Genomic DNA, 18,871 nt, shown 5'->3' on the forward strand with positions numbered 1-18,871 from the left:
AGTATACGGCCCTGCAAGCTGTCCACCGCGCAAGCCCAGGGAGCAGCCTTTTCTTGGATACGATGCAATATGTATGGATCCTGCCATCCAACCCATCCAAGCAGGATTCCAGAGACCTCAAGGCCATCCTTGGAGAGCTCTCATTTTCAGGTAGTTCCTTGCACCAAGCCAAAATCTGTCCCCACATCCACCCAACAGTGGTTCACACCCTAGTCCCTATTCTGCCCTCTGGAGTCCTACATACAAAGCCTAATCACCTGTTTCAGACCCTACCCAGGCCTCCTGGGTTCCAACCAAGCCAAGAGGCAATTGTGTTTCTGAAGGAGACCCCTCCCTTGTCCCACCTCTGCAGTGGGGATAGATGGAAAGAGCAAGGCTTAGGATAACCTCACACACTAGGTGGCCCTGCCCCTGGCATGCCCACCTCTCTCTGCTGCTGCTGCAGCACACCCCAAGCCTGTCTCCCAGCCTGAAACACACAGGCCCAGTGCAAAAGTAAAGCAGTCAGGAAGTCAGGGAGAAAAGACTGCATTCCTGCTTCCTTCTCAGCAAGTTTCCCAAGCAGTGGGCCTCCTCGGGCACAAAGCAATCTCCACGGCCAGGGTTCCCTCAGGATGCTCTTTGGGGAAAGAGCCTCCAAGCTTCCTGAGAGCCCACCCACCATCCCAGCTGGTTATTCCCTCTGACGGTAAGCATTCCAGGGAGTGTGGAGCAGCCACCACCAGTATTCCTCCCTGGGACTCATACAGTCCCAGTTTGGGGATAAGACAAAAGTTTCCCTGGGAGGATGCCAGGGAGGACACTGGCATCCTCTCAGCTCCCAGGAAAAGGGTCATGGACACATCCCCTCCTGGAGGCCAGTGACATTTGCCTGTCCCACACCCCCTTGGGCTATGCTACCTATATCCAGGAACCAAAGGCAACACCCAGCTCCTTTCACTCTCATGGGTTCTGGGGACAAATGATAACCCACTGAACACAGGGAGGACGCCTTTCCCCAACCAAGAAATTAAGGAATCAAGGGCTGAGCTGGGAACAGGAGCTGCAGGGAAGGAGATGGACTGGACCTGGATTCAGGTGGGCCCTGGGCAGGTCCCCAGGAACCGAATGCCTATGAGGCACACTCAGTGGAGGGCAAAGGGGAGAAATAAGCCCAGAAGCAGCAAAGTGACAAGAGAGGACTACGAGTAGCATCCAGGAATTCAGCAGAGGTCAGCGAGCTTGGGAGAGCTAGGGCAGGCAGATAAGGTTCTGGGCTGTTCCTCTTTGGGGCAACAGTCAGAGAAATAGCTCAGCTAGTTGCATAACCCTTCTATTTGCCCAGAGCTTTTGTCCAGAAACTCTCTGTCCTGAGAGGTGATTAAAGAAGGCATCCAGCAAGAACTGCACAAGAAACGGAGTCAGCCGGAGAACAAGGAGTGGTCTTCCACTGCCTCACAGGAGGATGGAGGCCCACAACGCATCTGCCCCTTTCAACTTCACCCTGCCACCCAACTTTGGCAAGCGCCCCACAGACCTGGCACTGAGCATCATCCTGGTGTTCATGTTGTTCTTCGTTATGCTCTCGCTGGGCTGCACCATGGAGTTCAGCAAGATCAAGGCTCACTTATGGAAGCCTAAAGGACTGGCCATCGCCCTGGTGGCACAGTATGGCATCATGCCCCTTACGGCCTTTGTGCTGGGCAAGGTCTTCCAGTTGAACAACATTGAGGCGCTGGCCATCCTGGTCTGTGGCTGCTCACCTGGAGGGAACCTGTCCAATGTCTTCAGTCTGGCCATGAAGGGGGACATGAATCTCAGGTAGGCCTGGGGGTGAGGAGGGAACAGCCTGGGACAGGAGCTACATTAGAGATGTCACAATTGAGGGGAAGAGCTGGGCTAAAGCCAGGAAGGAGTGAATGCAGGCTGGGTGGAGGCTAGGTCAGGGGGAGGCTGGCATTTATTGCCAAGAGCTTATGCTGGGATGGGGGCAGGAGTTGGGGTATGTCTGGTTTAAGCACCAAACCAAAGGGACCATACTGGTCCAGGAAGCTCGTGGTGATCTCCTTGCTTCCAGAGGTGTCTCAAGGATTGTCTTAAAGGAGCATTGATTTATGCGAAAGGAACCTCTGGAGAACTGCATCCACCTACAACAGTGGACAGGTTGCCTGCTTTGAGCCCAGAGATTTAAAAGGCGGTGTGATTCGTTCCAAACATCACCAGGAAGATCAAGGTGACTTGGAAACAAATGAGCACCTCAAATTCCTGCAAAGCAGGCAAGAATTTCCAAAAGGTCCTCCCAATTACCTGGTTATCTGAGATGTTTTCTCTTTAAAGTCCCTCATTCCCCATCAGATGCAGTGACATTTCCATGCAAAGGCACAACCAGGGAGATCCCAGCGTTTCCCAGCACCCACTCAGGATATGCCAGCCCCATCTCAGCCACCCTGGTAAGGGGAAGACAGCAGCACCCCCTAACGCCCTGCCCAAAGCATTATAAGCAGAAATCAGCAAGGGCTCGCTCCTGCAGGCACAGCATGCAGGGGCTGGTTGATGCTCATCCTTGCAAACGGGGGGACTCTAGTCTTGAACATCTGCCAGAGGAGCTACTTCAGACCCGCTCCAGCTCCAGCAGCCTGTGCTGAAGCTAAAGAAAACTCACTAGCAGAAGCTCTTGCTTTTAGCGAAACCTCAGTCTCAAGCCAGTCCCTCTAACTTTTTACCATTAAGTTTAGTGTTTTACTTTTCTAATAGATTTCCTTTCAAGTTAAGGAATTTTCATTCCGTTGCTAGGAATTTTCATTCCGTTCATTCAAAATCATGCTAAATTTTTATTATGTAAGAACATTAAATTTTGTTGAATGACTTTTCTGTATCTACAAAATTATACCATTTCTTTAATCTAATAATACAGTAGTATGTATTAATAGATTATCTAATGTTAAGTCATTCTTACTCATCTTGTTCAATTGTATTACTTTTTTAAAGCACTGCTTGATTTATTTGCTAATATTTTATTATTTTTGCTTCTATGTTCATAAATAAGAGTGGCCCCCAATTTTCTTTTCTCATATCATTCTCCAGCGTTAGTTCCAAGATCATATCAACCTTATACAATAAATGGGGGCATGTTTCCACTTTTTATATTATCTGGATAGATTTGCATAATATTGCAGCAATCTGCACTTTGCATGTTTAGTAGAACACTACCGTAAGACAGTATAAATCATGTGGGGTTCTAGAAGATAGGTTTTGAACTGCTTATTAAATGTCTTAAATAATTCTAAGTTGAATCAGGTTTTTGGCTTCATATTGACTTGGTTTTGTAGGTTATATTTCCCATGAAATTGTCCATTTAAGTTAAAAATGAAAGTATGAAAATGTCTGTAGTTTATTTTATTACTTTTTAAAATCTTCATTGTCTCTGTAATTACGTTCCCTTTTTCACACTAACATCATCAATTTGTGCCATCTCTCTTTGCCCTGGTCTGTCTTGCCAGAGGTGTCTATTTAACTGGCCTTTAAGAAAAAAAAGAAAAACAAACAAAAAAACCCTACTTTTGGTTTTACTGATCCTCTCTAACAATTTACAAAACTTAAAAAATTTCTTCCTTTTCTTTGTATTGGGTTTTTCTCTTTCTAACCTCTTGAGTAAGGTGCTCAACTCATTCATTTTCAGTCTTTCTTCTTTTTCGATATAAATATGTAAGGCTATAAATTGCCCTTTAATAATTGCTTTATTTACTCCTGGCATGGTTTTTAAATTACTTTTTATTGAGATATAATTCACATACCATAAAATCCATTCTTTAAAAAGTACAATGCCTTGGTTTTTAGCATATTTCCAAGGCTGTGAAACTATCACCATTATCTAATTTCAGAACATTTTCAATACCCCAAAAAGGAACTCCATCCCATTTAGCAGGAGTCCCCATTTCTCTCTCCCCTTCTAACTCTTGACAACCACTAATCTACTTTCTGTCTCTATGGATTTCACATAAATGGAAGCATTCAGTATGTGACCTTTTGTATCTATACTTCTTTCACTTAGCATAATATTTTCAAGGTTCATTCATGTGACAGCATGTCACAATACTTCGTTTTTGTAATTGAATAATATCCCATTGTATGGATATAATACATTTTGCTCATCCATTCATTCAGCTGATGGACATATGGGTTGTTTCTACTTGTTGCCTAGTATGAATAATGTCTATGGAAGCTCATAGGCAAGTTTTTGTGTGAACATGCTTTCTGTTCCCTTGGAATATATACCTAAGAGTAGAATTGCTGGGTTATACGGTGACTCTGTTTATATTTTTGAGAAACTGCCAAACTATTTTCCAAAGCACCATTTTACATTCCCACCAGCAGTGTATGAGGATTCCAAATTTTCCACATACCCTGCAACACTTGTTATTGTCCATCTTTTTAATTATAGCCATGCTAGTAGATATTAAGTGGTATCTCATAGTGGTTTTGATTTGCATTTTCCTAATAAGTAATGATGTTGAGCGTCTTTTCATGTGCTCATTGGCCATTTGTATATCTTCTTTGGGAAAACATCTCATTCAAATCCCATTTTTTACTTTTTTATTATTGCATTATCAGAGTTCTTCATATATTCTGAATACTAGACCCTTATCAGATATATGACTTGCAAATATTTTCTCCCATTCTCTGGTTGGCTTTTCACTTTCTTGATGGTGTCCTTTGAATCACAAGTTTTTAATATTAATAAAGTCTGATTCATCTGTTTTTTCTTTGGCTGTTTGTGCTTTAGACGTCATATATAAGAAACCATTGCCTAATCCCAAGTCCCCTCACCATGTTTTTTAAATATGTATTTTACTATTTTTATGTTCTAAATACTTTTTCCACCATGATTTCATATTTGATTGATGATATAATTAGAAAGTTCCCTTCCCCCCACCCCATGATCCTTTTATTATTGGTTGCTCAGTTTCTTTTTTTTTTTTTTTTTTTTTTTTTTTTTGAGACAGAGTCTTGCTCTGTCGCCCAGGCTGGAGTGCAGTGGCCTGATCTCAGCTCACTGCAAGCTCCGCCTCCCGGGTTTACGCCATTCTCCTGCCTCAGCCTCCCGTGTAGCTGGGACTACAGGCGCCCGCCACCTCGCCCGGCTATTTTTTTTTTTTGTATTTTTTAGTAGAGACGGGGTTTCACCGTGTTAGCCAGGATGGTCTCGATCTGCTGACCTCGTGATCCGCCCGTCTCGGCCTCCCAAAGTGCTGGGATTACAGGCTTGAGCCACCGTGCCCGGCCTGGTTGCTCAGTTTCAATGCTCCTCCCATCCCAGGTCTAAGACCTCAATTCTGGTCCCTCCCTCGGGCATGAAAGAGTGCCAAGACTAACACTCCACTCCCCTCGATAACCCCTCTATACAGTGAAACTGTTTGTTCGTTTGTTCGTATGTAGAGACAGGAGTCTTACTTTGTTGCCCAGGCTGGTCTCAAACTCCTGGCTTCAAACAATCCTCCCTCCTCGGCCCCCCAAAATGCTGGGATTATAAGCATAAGCCACTATGCCACACTTAAAATAAATGTTAATTTCTTACAAGCTCAAGTGTGTATTTGTTCATGGGGGTTGGGGAGTTCCTATTATCTAGTTCACAATTTTCTTTGAGAGACTCTCCTCACCTCTAACAGCTCTTATCCTTATGACATGTCTACCTATTGTTCTTGATAGCTACGCTCTGGAACCTTTGATATAGGCTGCTCTTGATGCATATTTAAGCCATATTCCATCTTTATGGAAATAATGAAAGAAGTGTAGATAGAGGGTGGGGCTGTGGGGAGGAGGAGGGACACACTGAGTGTGGTTTTCCTAGGGTCTTGCCAAGCCCTCACCTCCCAACCACCTTCCCACTGGAATAAAAGTCAGAGTCATATATTTTTAATGTGAATGTCCATAAATCCAAGGAGATACCCTATCAGCTTCCTTCTCAGTTGACCTTTCCGGAGGGCCTCTCCCTAGACAGGGTCCTGGGACTAACATATATAAGATTCCAAATGGAAAAGGAAATTGGACAAGTAGGATACATATTAGAGCTGGAAGGATATATTATTCAGGCTCTGAGTATCACACTCAATTTATTTTAAATAATATCAGGAGGAACCAGAAAGTAAAGAGCATGAGAACACCAGAGTTGGGGACTGGAATACTATCCAAGATGCAAAGCAAGTCTGACCAAGTTATCTTGTCACTTACTCAACATGGGTATCTATTACTGCCTTCTCTACTACCCCACCATTATGGCCCTTCAATTATTCTGTTTCTTACTGCTTCACTATTTCTTTTACAGTCCTTTTAATCATGGTATCTGTTTACTGATTTTTCTTAGTAGGGTTTTTGGCTTCTGCCTGACCATCACTCCCATGCCACCCATCTCCAAAGACCAAGTGCCCTGTCACTGTGTCTCACACTCAGACTCCCCACAAGGTAAAATGTGCTGATATAGCTAATCGTTATTGTCTCCGTTGGACAAAGCCACTACAACCAGCCATTCCCTAGGCTCTAAACCAGACATTTAGTAACTGTGGGTCAGGTGCTATTCCCTGGTCCAGTGGGCTAATGATCAGAGTAATGGGATCACACAGTTAGCTTTCTACAAAATGGGCTTGGCATGGGGAAGGTGCTCAATGCAAAAAGCGTTCTATTACAGAGAAGGAGATCAGAATGGCTCCTTCCACAATGAAGCACACAGGGATTGAAGCAGTTGAACCAGCCTAAGTTCAAATCCTGCCTTGGCCACGTACTACCTTGTGTGATTTCGAGCAGGACACAACTCTTCTAGTCCCCAGCTTCCTTGTCAGCAAAAAGAAGATAGTATGCTTACTGCCTAATGATATGGGGGAAAGGAACTGAAGTCACATATGTCAAGCACTTAGCACAGTGACTGGCACTTAGCAGGCACTCAACAAAATAGTCTGTATTTATGGGCTCTCTTTCTCCCCTCTTCCCATGTCTCCCACCAGCATTGTGATGACCACCTGCTCCACCTTCTGTGCCCTTGGCATGATGCCTCTCCTCCTGTACCTCTACACCAGGGGGATCTATGATGGGGACCTGAAGGACAAGGTGCCCTATGGACGCATCATATTATCACTGGTCCCGGTTCTCATTCCTTGCACCATAGGGATCATCCTCAAATCCAAACGGCCACAATACATGCGCTATGTCATCAAGGTAAGAACCTGGGGGCTTGACAAATTATGGCAAAAGAATAAAAACACCATATACAACTACACGGTATAATCACTATATTAATAATAAACACATATATGCTCCTCCTAGATGCTAAGTTTTATGCCATGCACTCTGAGGATTCATTGTCACCAAAGTCTGATGTTTGCACAAAGTGAAGTAACACATGAGGCCGGTGCAGTGGATCACGCCTGTAATCCCAACACTTTGGGAAGCTGAGGCGGGTGGATCACTTGAGGTCAGAAGTTTGAGACCAGCCCGACCAACATGACAAAACCCCATCTCTATTAAAAATACAAAAAAAAAAAAAAAAATTTAAAAATTAGCCAGGCATAGTAGCAAGTGCCTGTAATCCCAGCTACTCAGGAGGCTGAGGCAGCAGAATCACTCGAACCAGGGAGGCGGGGGCTGCAGTGAGCTGAGATCGCGCCACTGCACTCCAGCCTGGGCCACAAAGCAAGACTCCATTTCTAAAAAGAAAAAAAAAAAAAGAGAGAGAGAAGATCCAATTCCAGTGTACACACAAGTATTTGCAGAAGGCAAGGAGATGGGAACAGTGAGCGCTGGAGTGGTAAAGGAGGCTTCTTAAAAAGGAAGGGCTTGCCGGGCGCGGTGGCTCAAGCCTGTAATCCCAGCACTTTGGGAGGCCGAGACGGGTGGATTACGAGGTCAGGAGATCGAGACCATCCTGGCTAACACGGTGAAACCCCGTCTCTACTAAAAAATACAAAAAACTAGCCGGGCGAGGTGGCGGGCGCCTGTAGTCCCAGCTACTCGGGAGGCTGAGGCAGGAGAATGGCGTAAACCCGGGAGGCGGAGCTTGCAGTGAGCTGAGGTCCGGCCACTGCACTCCAGCCTGGGTGACAGAGCGAGACTCCGTCTCAAAAAAAAAAAAAAAAGGAAGGGCTTGAGGCATTTAGGTAAACCTGGGGAGAAGGCTGAATAGAGGAGTTGAGAGGGCACCAAGGGCAAATTTGGCTGATGTGGCAAGAAGCTAGAGGAGAGAGGTAGTATACCCATTCCCAGCATTTCAGGAGAGGGATGGGGTGGGAAGCAGAGTGAATTAAGGCCACAAAGGTTTTGAGGAGCACTGTGGTCACAGACAGGGCATCATGCCACTGCCTGGTGTGCAGAAAAATCCCGGACTCTTAGAGTGCAGCTATGGTCTCTCCACCAACATTTTCAACCTTGGAGTTCAGTCTCTGCCAGCCTCCCGCTTGGCTCACTGTTCATCCCACAGAGCCAGGGGGTCATCCTGGTCCTCAGGAAGGACTTGATCTCCTGACATCCTGTACTGTCTCTGCCCTTGCATCAATGCCTCTGGCCTGGTCTGTAAGGCGTGCTGCTGAGAACCCCAAAGTTTGGCAGCAGCTTTGGGCCTGGAACAAAGAAGCCAAGAGTCCAGTTTTCAGGGGGGGTTTATTTTCACACTACTATTGTCTCGAGTAGTTTTGCCCTTTCCCTGTCCCAGTGCCATGGCCGCTTCCCGCCTGCTGGAGGACATGGAGGAATCATCCCTCCTCCTTTCCCTGGCCGGTCACCCCACCTCAGCATCATTCTCTCCACCCTTGTACTCAGAGACCTCCTTTTACTGATTATGCCCCTGATCCAGCAGCCTCCCCTCTCTCACTCTCATTTCTTTTTTTTTTTTTTTTTTTTTTTTGAGACGGAGTCTCGCTCTGTAGCCCGGGCTGGAGTGCAGTGGCCGGATCTCAGCTCACTGCAAGCTCCGCCTCCCAGGTTTACGCCATTCTCCTGCCTCAGCCTCCCGAGTAGCTGGGACTACAGGCACCCGCCACCTCGCCCGGCTAGTTTTTTGTATTTTTTAGTAGAGACGGGGTTTCACGGTGTTCGCCAGGATGGTCTCGATCTCCTGACCTCGTGATCCGCCCGTCTCGGCCTCCCAAAGTGCTGGGATTACAGGCTTGAGCCACCGCGCCCGGCCTCTCACTCTCATTTCTAAAACATCTCTGTATTGGTTCTTCACAGTCAGCTTGGACACAGACTCACATATCTCCTATCTTCAAAAAAACAGAACAAAAACTCTCTCTCACTGGAATTTCTTGTGGAATCCACCTCCCATTCCACCTAATACCTCCCCCTTTGCTCCCCTTCCTAGCCAGGCTTCATGAAAAATCACCCTCACTCCTCTCTCTCTCTCTCTCTCTCTCTCTCTCTCTCTGTCAATCGCTGCCTCTCAGACATCTTCCATTTCCCCCATGCCACCGCCAGAGCTTTCTCACGAGGGACCAGGCCCTCAGCCATTCGTTTCCATTATTTGAATCCCTCTCTTCTCTCCTCCTTGGTCTCCCATCCACCCAGCATCTTGATGACCACCTGCTCTACTTTCTCTGCCAAATCCAATGGACATTTCTCAATCCTTTCTTGACCTTCTAGCAGCATTGGACATAATTGACCACTGCCTCCTCAAAAGCCTTCTCTGTCCGCTTTAGTGACTCTAAGCTCTGCTGCTTTCCTCCTGCCTCTTGTGACCTCCTTTGGACTCCCTTATGAGTTCCTCTGGTCAAAGGCACTTCTCTGCATTCAGACCAAGCTTTCTGCCTTTCTCACCAGACCTCTCCTAGCCCAGGATCTGATCCCTCTCAGGTCTGCAATTACCATCTGCAAGCTGAGACTTTCAGAACAGCATCATCCGACCTCAACTCTCTCCTGACTCCAGAATCCATTTATTATCTACCGATCTTTCTATCTGAATATACCTCGGGCATTTAAAACTCAATATATGTTAAATAAGTCATCTCCTCCCCGTGTGGTTATCTCAGTCAGTGGCACTGTGTGTGTGCCCAATTGCCTCAACCGGAAACTGGAAGTCATTCTCAACGTTCCCTTCTCCCTCACCACTCACATCTATCTAATTAATGACCGTCGATTCCACCTTCTGTTGCTGGAATCCATTCATTCCTCTCCATCCTTACCTCTCACTAGACAACTCAAATGGCCTTCTCATCCAACCTCCTCACCCAGTTTTAACCTGAGGGTGAAGATGTAAAGTACAAACTCTATCATGTCTCTCCACTGCTTAAAGCCTCTCATTGGCTCCTTCCCCCTAGGATAGAGTTTAAACTTCTTAATGTGGCACCAAATCAAATTGAGATTTGGTCTCAATTGACCTTACCAGCCTCAGCTCTTTTCTCTTTGCACATGCCCTTCCCTTCACCTGAAACACTCTTCTTCCCAACTCTCACCCCACTCACCATCTTTCACTGGGTCACTCCCACTCATCCTTTAAGTCTCAACACAAATAGCGCCTCCTCCAGGAAGCCTTCCTTAAACCTCTTAAGCCTGAGTAGGATGCTTGTCCTATTCATTCCCACAGCACCCAACACTCCAGCCAACCCCTGTAGAAATTATTATACTGCATTAAAAATACCTGTTCATGTTTATTCCCCACTTATTTCTCAAGAAGCAAGACCATAAGGCTATGTCTTAATTAACACTGAATCCACAGCACCTATCACAGTGCCCCCATAGCCAATGCCTGAGAATAAATAAAGGAATGAAGGGCAAGTCCTGTCTGCTGCTCTTCCACACACCAGCAGAAAAACAACATACACAGAGAAACATGTTTGTGTGCATCATTTCATTTCTTTAAGGTAGTTTGTAGGGTGCATAAGATTGCTTTTTTAAAAATCCTATACACCCACAAACGATCTTAAAGAAATGCATATAAAATATAAAAAATATTAAAATGTGAAGTGACCACTACTATCATTTAATGCTACTCTACCCTCCCGTTTTATAGGTGGGAAACTGGGGACCAGAATACCAAATCACAGTGCTAATGACAACTGATGCAAGAGCATGTCTCCTTTCTACCTCAGAGTAGCTTTAGAAGTGTTTCTCTGAGGTTGCAAAAAGTGGAATCTCAGATTTTAAAACTGGAGAAGCCTTTAAGATGAAGTTCAGTCTCCTGCCTTATTCTCAATTTGCAGATAGAGTAACTGAGGCCCGGAAAAGGTACTTGGCAGAGCCAGGATTATCTCAACCAGTCTCTGTTCCTGTTGTGTTGCACATCCACTACTCAATGCCAAAGAGGAAATGAAGTCAAAATGAAGCCAGAGAACATTAAAAGGGCTAAGAAATACCTTGGCTAGAAAGACAGAGACTAGTAATAAGGGACTACATAAAAGGTGATCTAAAAAACCCAGGCATGCCCTGGACCCATTTTGTCCCTGGCTAAACCTCCAGGGTTAAACAACCACAAAGTCAACAGCTACACTGATTTTCCTATTTTCCAAAACTGGAATCACTCCTGTGAGGATGCAGAGACGAACATGTGGGTTCCCTTGTTTCTATGGCTCTTTGAGGACTATGTTCATCCTTTGTCACCCTGTCCCATAAATAATAGAGTGAGTGCCACACTGGAAAATGAACAAATGATTGTCCTGGCCTCTTTGCACACTTAACCCTCCTAGGACCTTGCAAATCAAAATAACCCAACTTTCAATAACTAGCTCTGGCAGCAGGTATCTGCTCACACTGGGTTCAACCAGTTGCATTCGCTGGTGGAAGGTCACATTTAGATATACCAAGATACAATTTCAGGGATGCTCATTTTGAAAGGCAATTCAAGAAATTAACTTAAGGCTATGTGGTTAGAAGGCTGATGAATCTGAGAATGACAGTCCAGGAGCCACTTTCACCATAAGCCATCCACTATTCTTTAATAAGGATCCCACCATTTCATTGGCTCAACACTCTACTCATGCATTTCCCACACCTGCTGCTACTGATGAACTGACCCCTAACTCTCCTTTGTCTTATAGTTTCTGCCAACTTGTGGCTTCTGTTGCTCCCAGGCCTCTGTGTTTTGACACTTGTCCCTGCTATTGCTTCCCTCTCTGTAATCCTGCAAACTTCCTAAGTGAGAGAAACTGATTATTTCTACTACTCACCACCCTGTGCAGGCCACCTTTGTGGGTAGCATGTGGACATGTCATCTCATGTGTCACTGGTAAGCCAATGGATTGGCTGCTTATTAATGGACACTCATCCCAGTTGTGAGCAGGGCAATGAAGTCAGGTGGTACCAAACATGGTGGCCTATGGAGAGGCAACTACCGAGGGCCACTTGTCTCAGCAGGGGTTGTAGACAGGATAAATTTCCAGAGATGGCAGCGGTAAGAGTGATGAAACTCTAGAATGTTACATTCCTCCCCTTTGAGTAATAATAGGAGTTACAGTTTAGTGAATCCTTCTTATATGCCAGGTCCTATGCTGTCAACCTCACTCAGGTTGACTGACTCCCCAAAGCTTACACACCTGAAGACTAGCAGAGCCAGCTTTCCCACCTGGATCATATCAAAGTCTGTGCTCATAACCACAACTGTGCAGCCCCCAAGAGTCAGAGAACATGAGTGAGAGAGTAAGAGTGAATGCCTATACAGAGGAATAGGGCTTCAGGATTCATGGACAATTCCTGTAGCCCAGTGCCTCCTAAATTATCCACTACACTCTTGATGGAGATAAGAACTATTTGACTGTTGGGTGGAGGGCAAATTCAAAAGACAGAAATCCAAAAGGGGAAATCAACTAAAAATGCAAAGGTAAACTGAGAAGCTCATTAGCTAATAAGACTTTTAATAAAACTTGAAGCACATGGTTATTGAAGAGATGTGTGAAAGTCCTTCCTGTGCTGGGATAGGACCACTAATTGGTATAGGTGATGTTTTATATGATCGTATCAGTTGCAACAAGCATTAAAAACAGAAACACAAAGCTGTGCAGCTGAAATGTGAGCAACGCAAATGTTAAAATGTCATTAGGACATTATGAATGTACTTAATGCCACTGAACCGTGCACTCAAAAGTGATTAAAACAGCAAACTTTGCTATGCATATTTTACCACATTTTTTTAAATGTTACTAGGAAATATAAAATGCAACACATGTGAATGAACCAAAAAGTGAACCAACACATATAACTATTACAAAATAACATGGTATGTTTGAGAAACATTTGCAAAGGAGATAAAAGGGACAGTCTTAAATTTACACATACCTGTTTATCATTTTGGAGCATGCAATTCTCTAAAATGCACACTGGAAAGTACAAAGTGCACGGAGGTGCACTTTGAAAGGTTGCATCCTATGTTGCACAATGAAAAATCCTATAATTTCATTCAGAGTAGACCCACGTAGTTTCCAATGATGTTATCACCCAAGACATTTCTGAAAGTTATTTTGGGAACTTCCTTCATAAATGTTGTTGTTATCACCCAAGACATTTCTGAAAGTTATTTTGGGAACTTCCTTCATATTCAATTTGCAGATCACTCAAGAAAGTAGGTTTATCCCCTTATTATTAGACATCATTTTGGGTTTAAAACTGTATTTACGGGCTTGATCATCTACCTTGACCAGCTTTGTTTCAAATGACTCTTGGCAATTTCCAGAAGTCAAATTGATCCTAAAATGGATAAAATCCCTATCTGTAATAAAGGTATTTGAGACAAATATGTATGACAAGTTCTAATGAGTTTCAAAGTATGTGGAGCAATGACAGTATTGTAGGACTGTGTATATAAGTTCCAAAAATACTTCGAAACTTTTCATATATGCATTTTGCAGGAGGCCTGAATAGCCTCATATAACACTTCACTCAGTTTGCTATCTATAGATGTGTCAAAAGCAGAAACTGTGCTTGGTTGAGTTTGTAATAATCAAAGTGTTAATCAGCTGTCCCCAGGTTTCCTAGCTACTGATAAGAAAACTAAAAAGATGGGTTGGGTGCAGTGGCTCACACCTGTAATCCCGGCACTTTCGGAGGCCAAGGCAGGAGGACCACCAGAGTCCGGGAGTTTAATACGAGCCTGGGCAACACAGTGAGACCCTGTCTCTAATATTAATAATTTAAAAAAAGAAAAGAAATCCAAAAAGAAGATAAAGGTCTTTCATATTCCCTTCCACTTCGTGTTTTATTGCAATGTTTCCCACCTCCAATTTCTACCTGTGCTTCCCTCCTCTCTGTTCCTTTCTATCCCCAACTCTTCTAATTGCCTTTTCTTCTTGTCTTCATTCCCAGGGAGGGATGATCATCATTCTCTTGTGCAGTGTGGCCGTCACAGTTCTCTCTGCCATCAATGTGGGCAAGAGCATCATGTTTGCCATGACACCACTCTTGATTGCCACCTCCTCCCTGATGCCTTTTATTGGCTTTCTGCTCGGTTATGTTCTCTCTGCTCTCTTCTGCCTCAATGGACGGTAGGTATTATTTTTTTTTAAGAAAGGGTCTCACTGTTTCCCAGGCTGGAGGGCAGTAGCACATTCTCGGTTCGCTGTAGCCTCAACCTCCTGGGCTTAAGTGATCCTCCTGCCTCAGTCCCCCAAGTAACTGGGACTACAGGCACAAGCCACCATGCCCAGCTGATTTATCTTTTCTAGCGATGGGGTTTTACCATGTTGCCCAGGCTAGTTTTGAACTAATGAGCTCAAGTAATCCAACTGCCTCAGCCTTCCAAAGTGCTAGGATTACAGGCGTGAGCTTCCACACACCTGGAGATAGTATTATTTTAGGTCCCACTGTCCCATGGGCTTCATTCTTGTCCTAGTCTTTCAGGAAAAGAATAACAAGCTAGGAACCTGAAATCTGGGCAAGGCATTTTCCTGGCAATATGTTCAGATGCACTAACTGGACAAGAGACTTGACTAACTGGACAAGAGACTTCAAAAAAATTGAGGAAAGGTATTGAACAGATTAAAAAGCCAGACACCAAAGGTATCCAAACACCAATAGCAATAGCAAAGTACCCCTGTCCAGGGTCTAGATTCCAACTGCTGACAAACTCCTTGGTAGCGGCACTGGGACAAAGTTGCTCCCTCCAGTTCCTTCTGAGTGTATGTGGCGTTTTCTTCACCAACACAGGTGCCGACGCACTGTCAGCATGGAGACCGGATGCCAAAATGTCCAACTGTGTTCCACCATCCTCAATGTGGCCTTTCCCCCTGAAGTCATTGGACCACTTTTCTTCTTTCCCCTCCTCTACATGATTTTCCAGCTTGGAGAAGGGCTTCTCCTCATTGTCATGTTTCGGTGCTATGAGAAATTCAAGACTCCCAAGGGTGAGTACTGAATGATCCCCACTTCAAGTTCTGCTCCAGTATTGGACCTGAGCCTGCCAACAAGCAAGTTTCTAGTAGGGACTTTTTGGATAGGGCTTTAGCTTTTATCAAGCCACTAAGAACCAGGTAGCCCCAAGAAGCATCCAAGAAGCTTTAAAGATCCAAGGCTACTTCCATCAACTGCACTCCATTTCTTCCTTCTAGCTGGGAGAATGAAATTGTGGATGCAGTTTACCTCATAAAACTGAAGGAATTTGGGCTGCTTTGTCTCAGTAGGGAGACATCATAGGACAGAACTGCCTTGAACAACTGAGATTATTAGTTGTGTGAAAGACCTCTACTCACAAGAGTTGGGGAAGTTTCCATTTCTCAGGACTAGGTTCTCATTTCCTGGAACCAGGTCAGAGCCACAGCACCACTGGCACCCCTATATGAGGTAAAACATATGAAAGCATTGCAGCCTAATATAACCCAGAATAAAGAAAAAAAAAAAAAAAAAGATTCCTCAACTCCAGTTACACAGTAAAGGAAACTTAAGCATAAGATTGTTAAAACAGTGACTACCTCCATAATAAACTTGATTAATATGATTTATACTTTACTCTGATCACTATGGGGTTAACATAGCATCTCTTCTCTAAAATGCTCAGAGCATTACCTTTCAAAATAAAATTGAACCTCAAGACAGACCAGAGACCAGAGTGTCTTCCTCAAAGTGTACTTTAACACCAATTTAAAAAAAAAAAAAAATGCAGGACATTCAAACATCCAAACCTACTTTATAACACACTTCATTATAACTAACTCTAAACATGAGTATATTCTTCCTAAGTACTTTCCAAATCCTTCAACTGTCCCTTCAAATCCATGAATTGAAGTCCCCTTCAAAACCTTGTCTAGACCCTAGGGACTGTGATTTACACCCTAGGAGAAATACACAACTTTCCCTGTTGGAATTTGTTACATTATACTAGCAAACACCAATTCTCTTTCCCTTTGCAGTTAGCTAAGATGTAATTAGGTTGCCAAGCAGCCAACAGGAAACAAGTACAGGCTGACCATACTCTAGAACCATTTTTGAAGCTTTGGTTCAAAGCTACAGTGGAGTTGTGAGAAAGAATCTAGTCTCATGCTTACCTGAAAGGAATGCAAGAGATTTGCTGCCCTCTTACAAAAAGTGCACAGAAGTTTCTAGACCAACCAAGTTCCCAGATTTGAGGTTTTAGTGCCAGAAAGGCCTGGAGTGACCTCAAAGGACAATACTCTATGGATCTTTAGCTCTCAAGACTTATAAAGAACTTTCCTCACAATATATCTCAGAAGACCCCAGTTGAAACACTAAATCAAAGCAACTTATTTCTTTGGACCTAATGGCCCCAAGAAGCTATTCTCAGGAGAAAGAATCTGTCAAGTGTTTATACTTTTGATTCCTGTACCTTTCTATACAGATGGAAGCACTCTGTATAGAGAACTCTCTCATCTGTATAGAAAGGTGCAGGAATCAAAGCTATTTTCAAATTTGCATCACCACCTACACAATGGGCAAGAAAAGAGGCAGAACAATTGGGTGTTGGCGGGAAGAACTGGAAACTCTCTTGGTTAGACTTTCTCAAAGATCTTTCCTCCCTGCCTCGTCATTCCCTGAATGCGACACAGTCCTTGCATACATAAACTCATCTCCCCTGTTGTTTTACTGTTATGTACAGAGAAGTTAGAGGTGAAGTGATGATGAAGACTCAACAGTCTAATTCATTAAGACTTTTATTACTACTACTACCATTAGGGATATTGAGGGGAAAGTGAGTTTAAAGAGTAAACCACCAGAGAGATGACAGAGATGGAAAATATATACATAGCACACCCTAGGACTGAGTTGGTATGCTTGTACTTTCCAGATTAAACAAGGTTCATTGTTCACTCCTCTTGTTCTGTCTCTACATCTATGACCCTTAACTTTACAGATAAAACAAAAATGATCTACACTGCTGCCACAACTGAAGAAACAATTCCAGGAGCTCTGGGAAATGGCACCTACAAAGGGGAGGACTGCTCCCCTTGCACAGCCTAGCCCTTCCCCTGGTGGCCTGGATTCTGGTCCCAAAGCAATTCTGAAAGCCAGTCTGGTCAACTACAGAGAGCAGCAAAAACACCAGTCTTGCCTGAGTCTCTCTCCAGCATTTCCAGTACATCTATCAGACTCATCAAGCCTTGGCCGGGAACACAGACAGGGTGTCTGCCCAAGAAGCCTCAACTATCCCCAACTTAGAATTTGCTACTTATTTCAAAGACTTGTTCAGTGACTGGAAATTCTATGAAACCAGAAACCAAATCTGCCTCTTGCCAGGATCTCTGAAACAGTGCCTGATAATCATCTTAAGTCACTCAATTCCTGAACTAATCAATATATATGTTTAACCCATTACTCAAATACCCAAATCCCATTCCAAGTTTTGTGACCCAAAAGAGAAATAAATGCTCAAGAATGCTGTAGAATTAGACTTCAGAAGTTCTAATCTAAAAAATTCAGATCCCATTCCTTCCCTTTTGACATGATTGGGATGACGCTCCCGAAAAGTCAAATTTGACATCAAGTATGCAAAAGTGAACACAGTAAGATGCAATTAGGCAAAACAACTCAAAAATAGCTAATGAAATGAAAAAACTGGGCAAATGCATCACGTTAGTAGAGGAGAAAAACCTTTGACAAGGAAAAACCAGGAAACAAATACATACAGTAACACAATGTCACCTAAGAATCTCTTTTTTAAGTTCAGTAGATATTGGGTTTTAACACAAAGCACCCCCAAAACTGGGTACAGCAAACTAAAGGAGTGGTTTCCCAATTCAAAGAAAAATGTTCAAATACCTAGAATTCACAAATTTCAAATTGTCTCTAATAAAATTTAAACATTTTGCTATCATATGCAAATAAAGATCAAGTAAATGATTAACAACGAATATTAACACTTACAAAAAGTCAATCATGCTTAGTTACTTGGGATTTTTATCATTTTGTATGGTCAGGTACAAATGAAACCAAGACAATATAGTTTTCAGGTGTCAGTTTGGCAAATGTGCAGGACTAACAAATACTCCCAACACCAAAACGAGAATCACAGATTTGGGTCACTAACATCCTCTTAAAAAAGCAGTTTTTGAAAAGGCTGCTATCATTTTTACTAATTATATCCATATATACCTAACTGTTCAAATTGTTTTCTCTATTATCTAACCAACATCATCTGCTAGGAGACTTGGTTACATACAAGTTTTATAAGAACACATTTGTTTAGCTTCTGAAGATAGGGTTGGCCTCAAACTGCCCTTAGAAAGGAATACACATGGCCAGACACAGTAGTTCACACCTGTAATCCCAGCATTCTGGGAGGCCGAGGTGGGCAGATCCTGAGGTCAAGAGATGGAGACCATCCTGGCCAACACGGTGAAACCCCATCTCTACTAAAAACACAAAAATTAGCCAGGCATGGTGACACACGCCTGTAATCCCAGCTACTCAGGAGGCTGAGGCAGAAGAATCGCTTGAACCCCAGAGACAGAGGTTGCAGTGAGCCGACAGAGCGCCACTG

The 18,871-nt window shown here is 43.8% G+C and overlaps 1 protein-coding gene across 1 annotated transcript; it reads left to right on the plus strand.

Annotated features, from left to right (window-relative positions):
• The first annotated feature begins 1,310 nt into the window (after window positions 1-1,310).
• Window positions 1,311-17,777, plus strand: SLC10A1 (solute carrier family 10 member 1). The gene is made up of 5 exons (XM_003901980.5): window positions 1,311-1,800; window positions 6,975-7,185; window positions 14,248-14,426; window positions 15,088-15,284; window positions 17,246-17,777. The coding sequence occupies exons 1-5, from the start codon at window positions 1,445-1,447 to the stop codon at window positions 17,350-17,352; spliced, it is 1,050 nt and encodes a 349-aa protein (XP_003902029.1). The 5' UTR covers window positions 1,311-1,444; the 3' UTR covers window positions 17,353-17,777.
• The last annotated feature ends 1,094 nt before the right edge of the window (window positions 17,778-18,871 follow it).

This window comes from Papio anubis, chromosome 7, assembly GCF_008728515.1.
Source record: "Papio anubis isolate 15944 chromosome 7, Panubis1.0, whole genome shotgun sequence".
NCBI lineage: Eukaryota > Metazoa > Chordata > Mammalia > Primates > Cercopithecidae > Papio > Papio anubis.

Coding starts and splice junctions, on each gene's coding strand:
- SLC10A1 (XM_003901980.5), top strand. CDS start 1,445: ATGGAGGCCCACAACGCATCTGCCCCTTTCAACTTCACCCTGCCACCC. Junction 1,801..6,974: donor AAGGGGGACATGAATCTCAG/GTAGGCCTGGGG, acceptor GTCTCCCACCAG/CATTGTGATGACCACCTGCT. Junction 14,427..15,087: donor CTCTTCTGCCTCAATGGACG/GTAGGTATTATT, acceptor TCACCAACACAG/GTGCCGACGCACTGTCAGCA.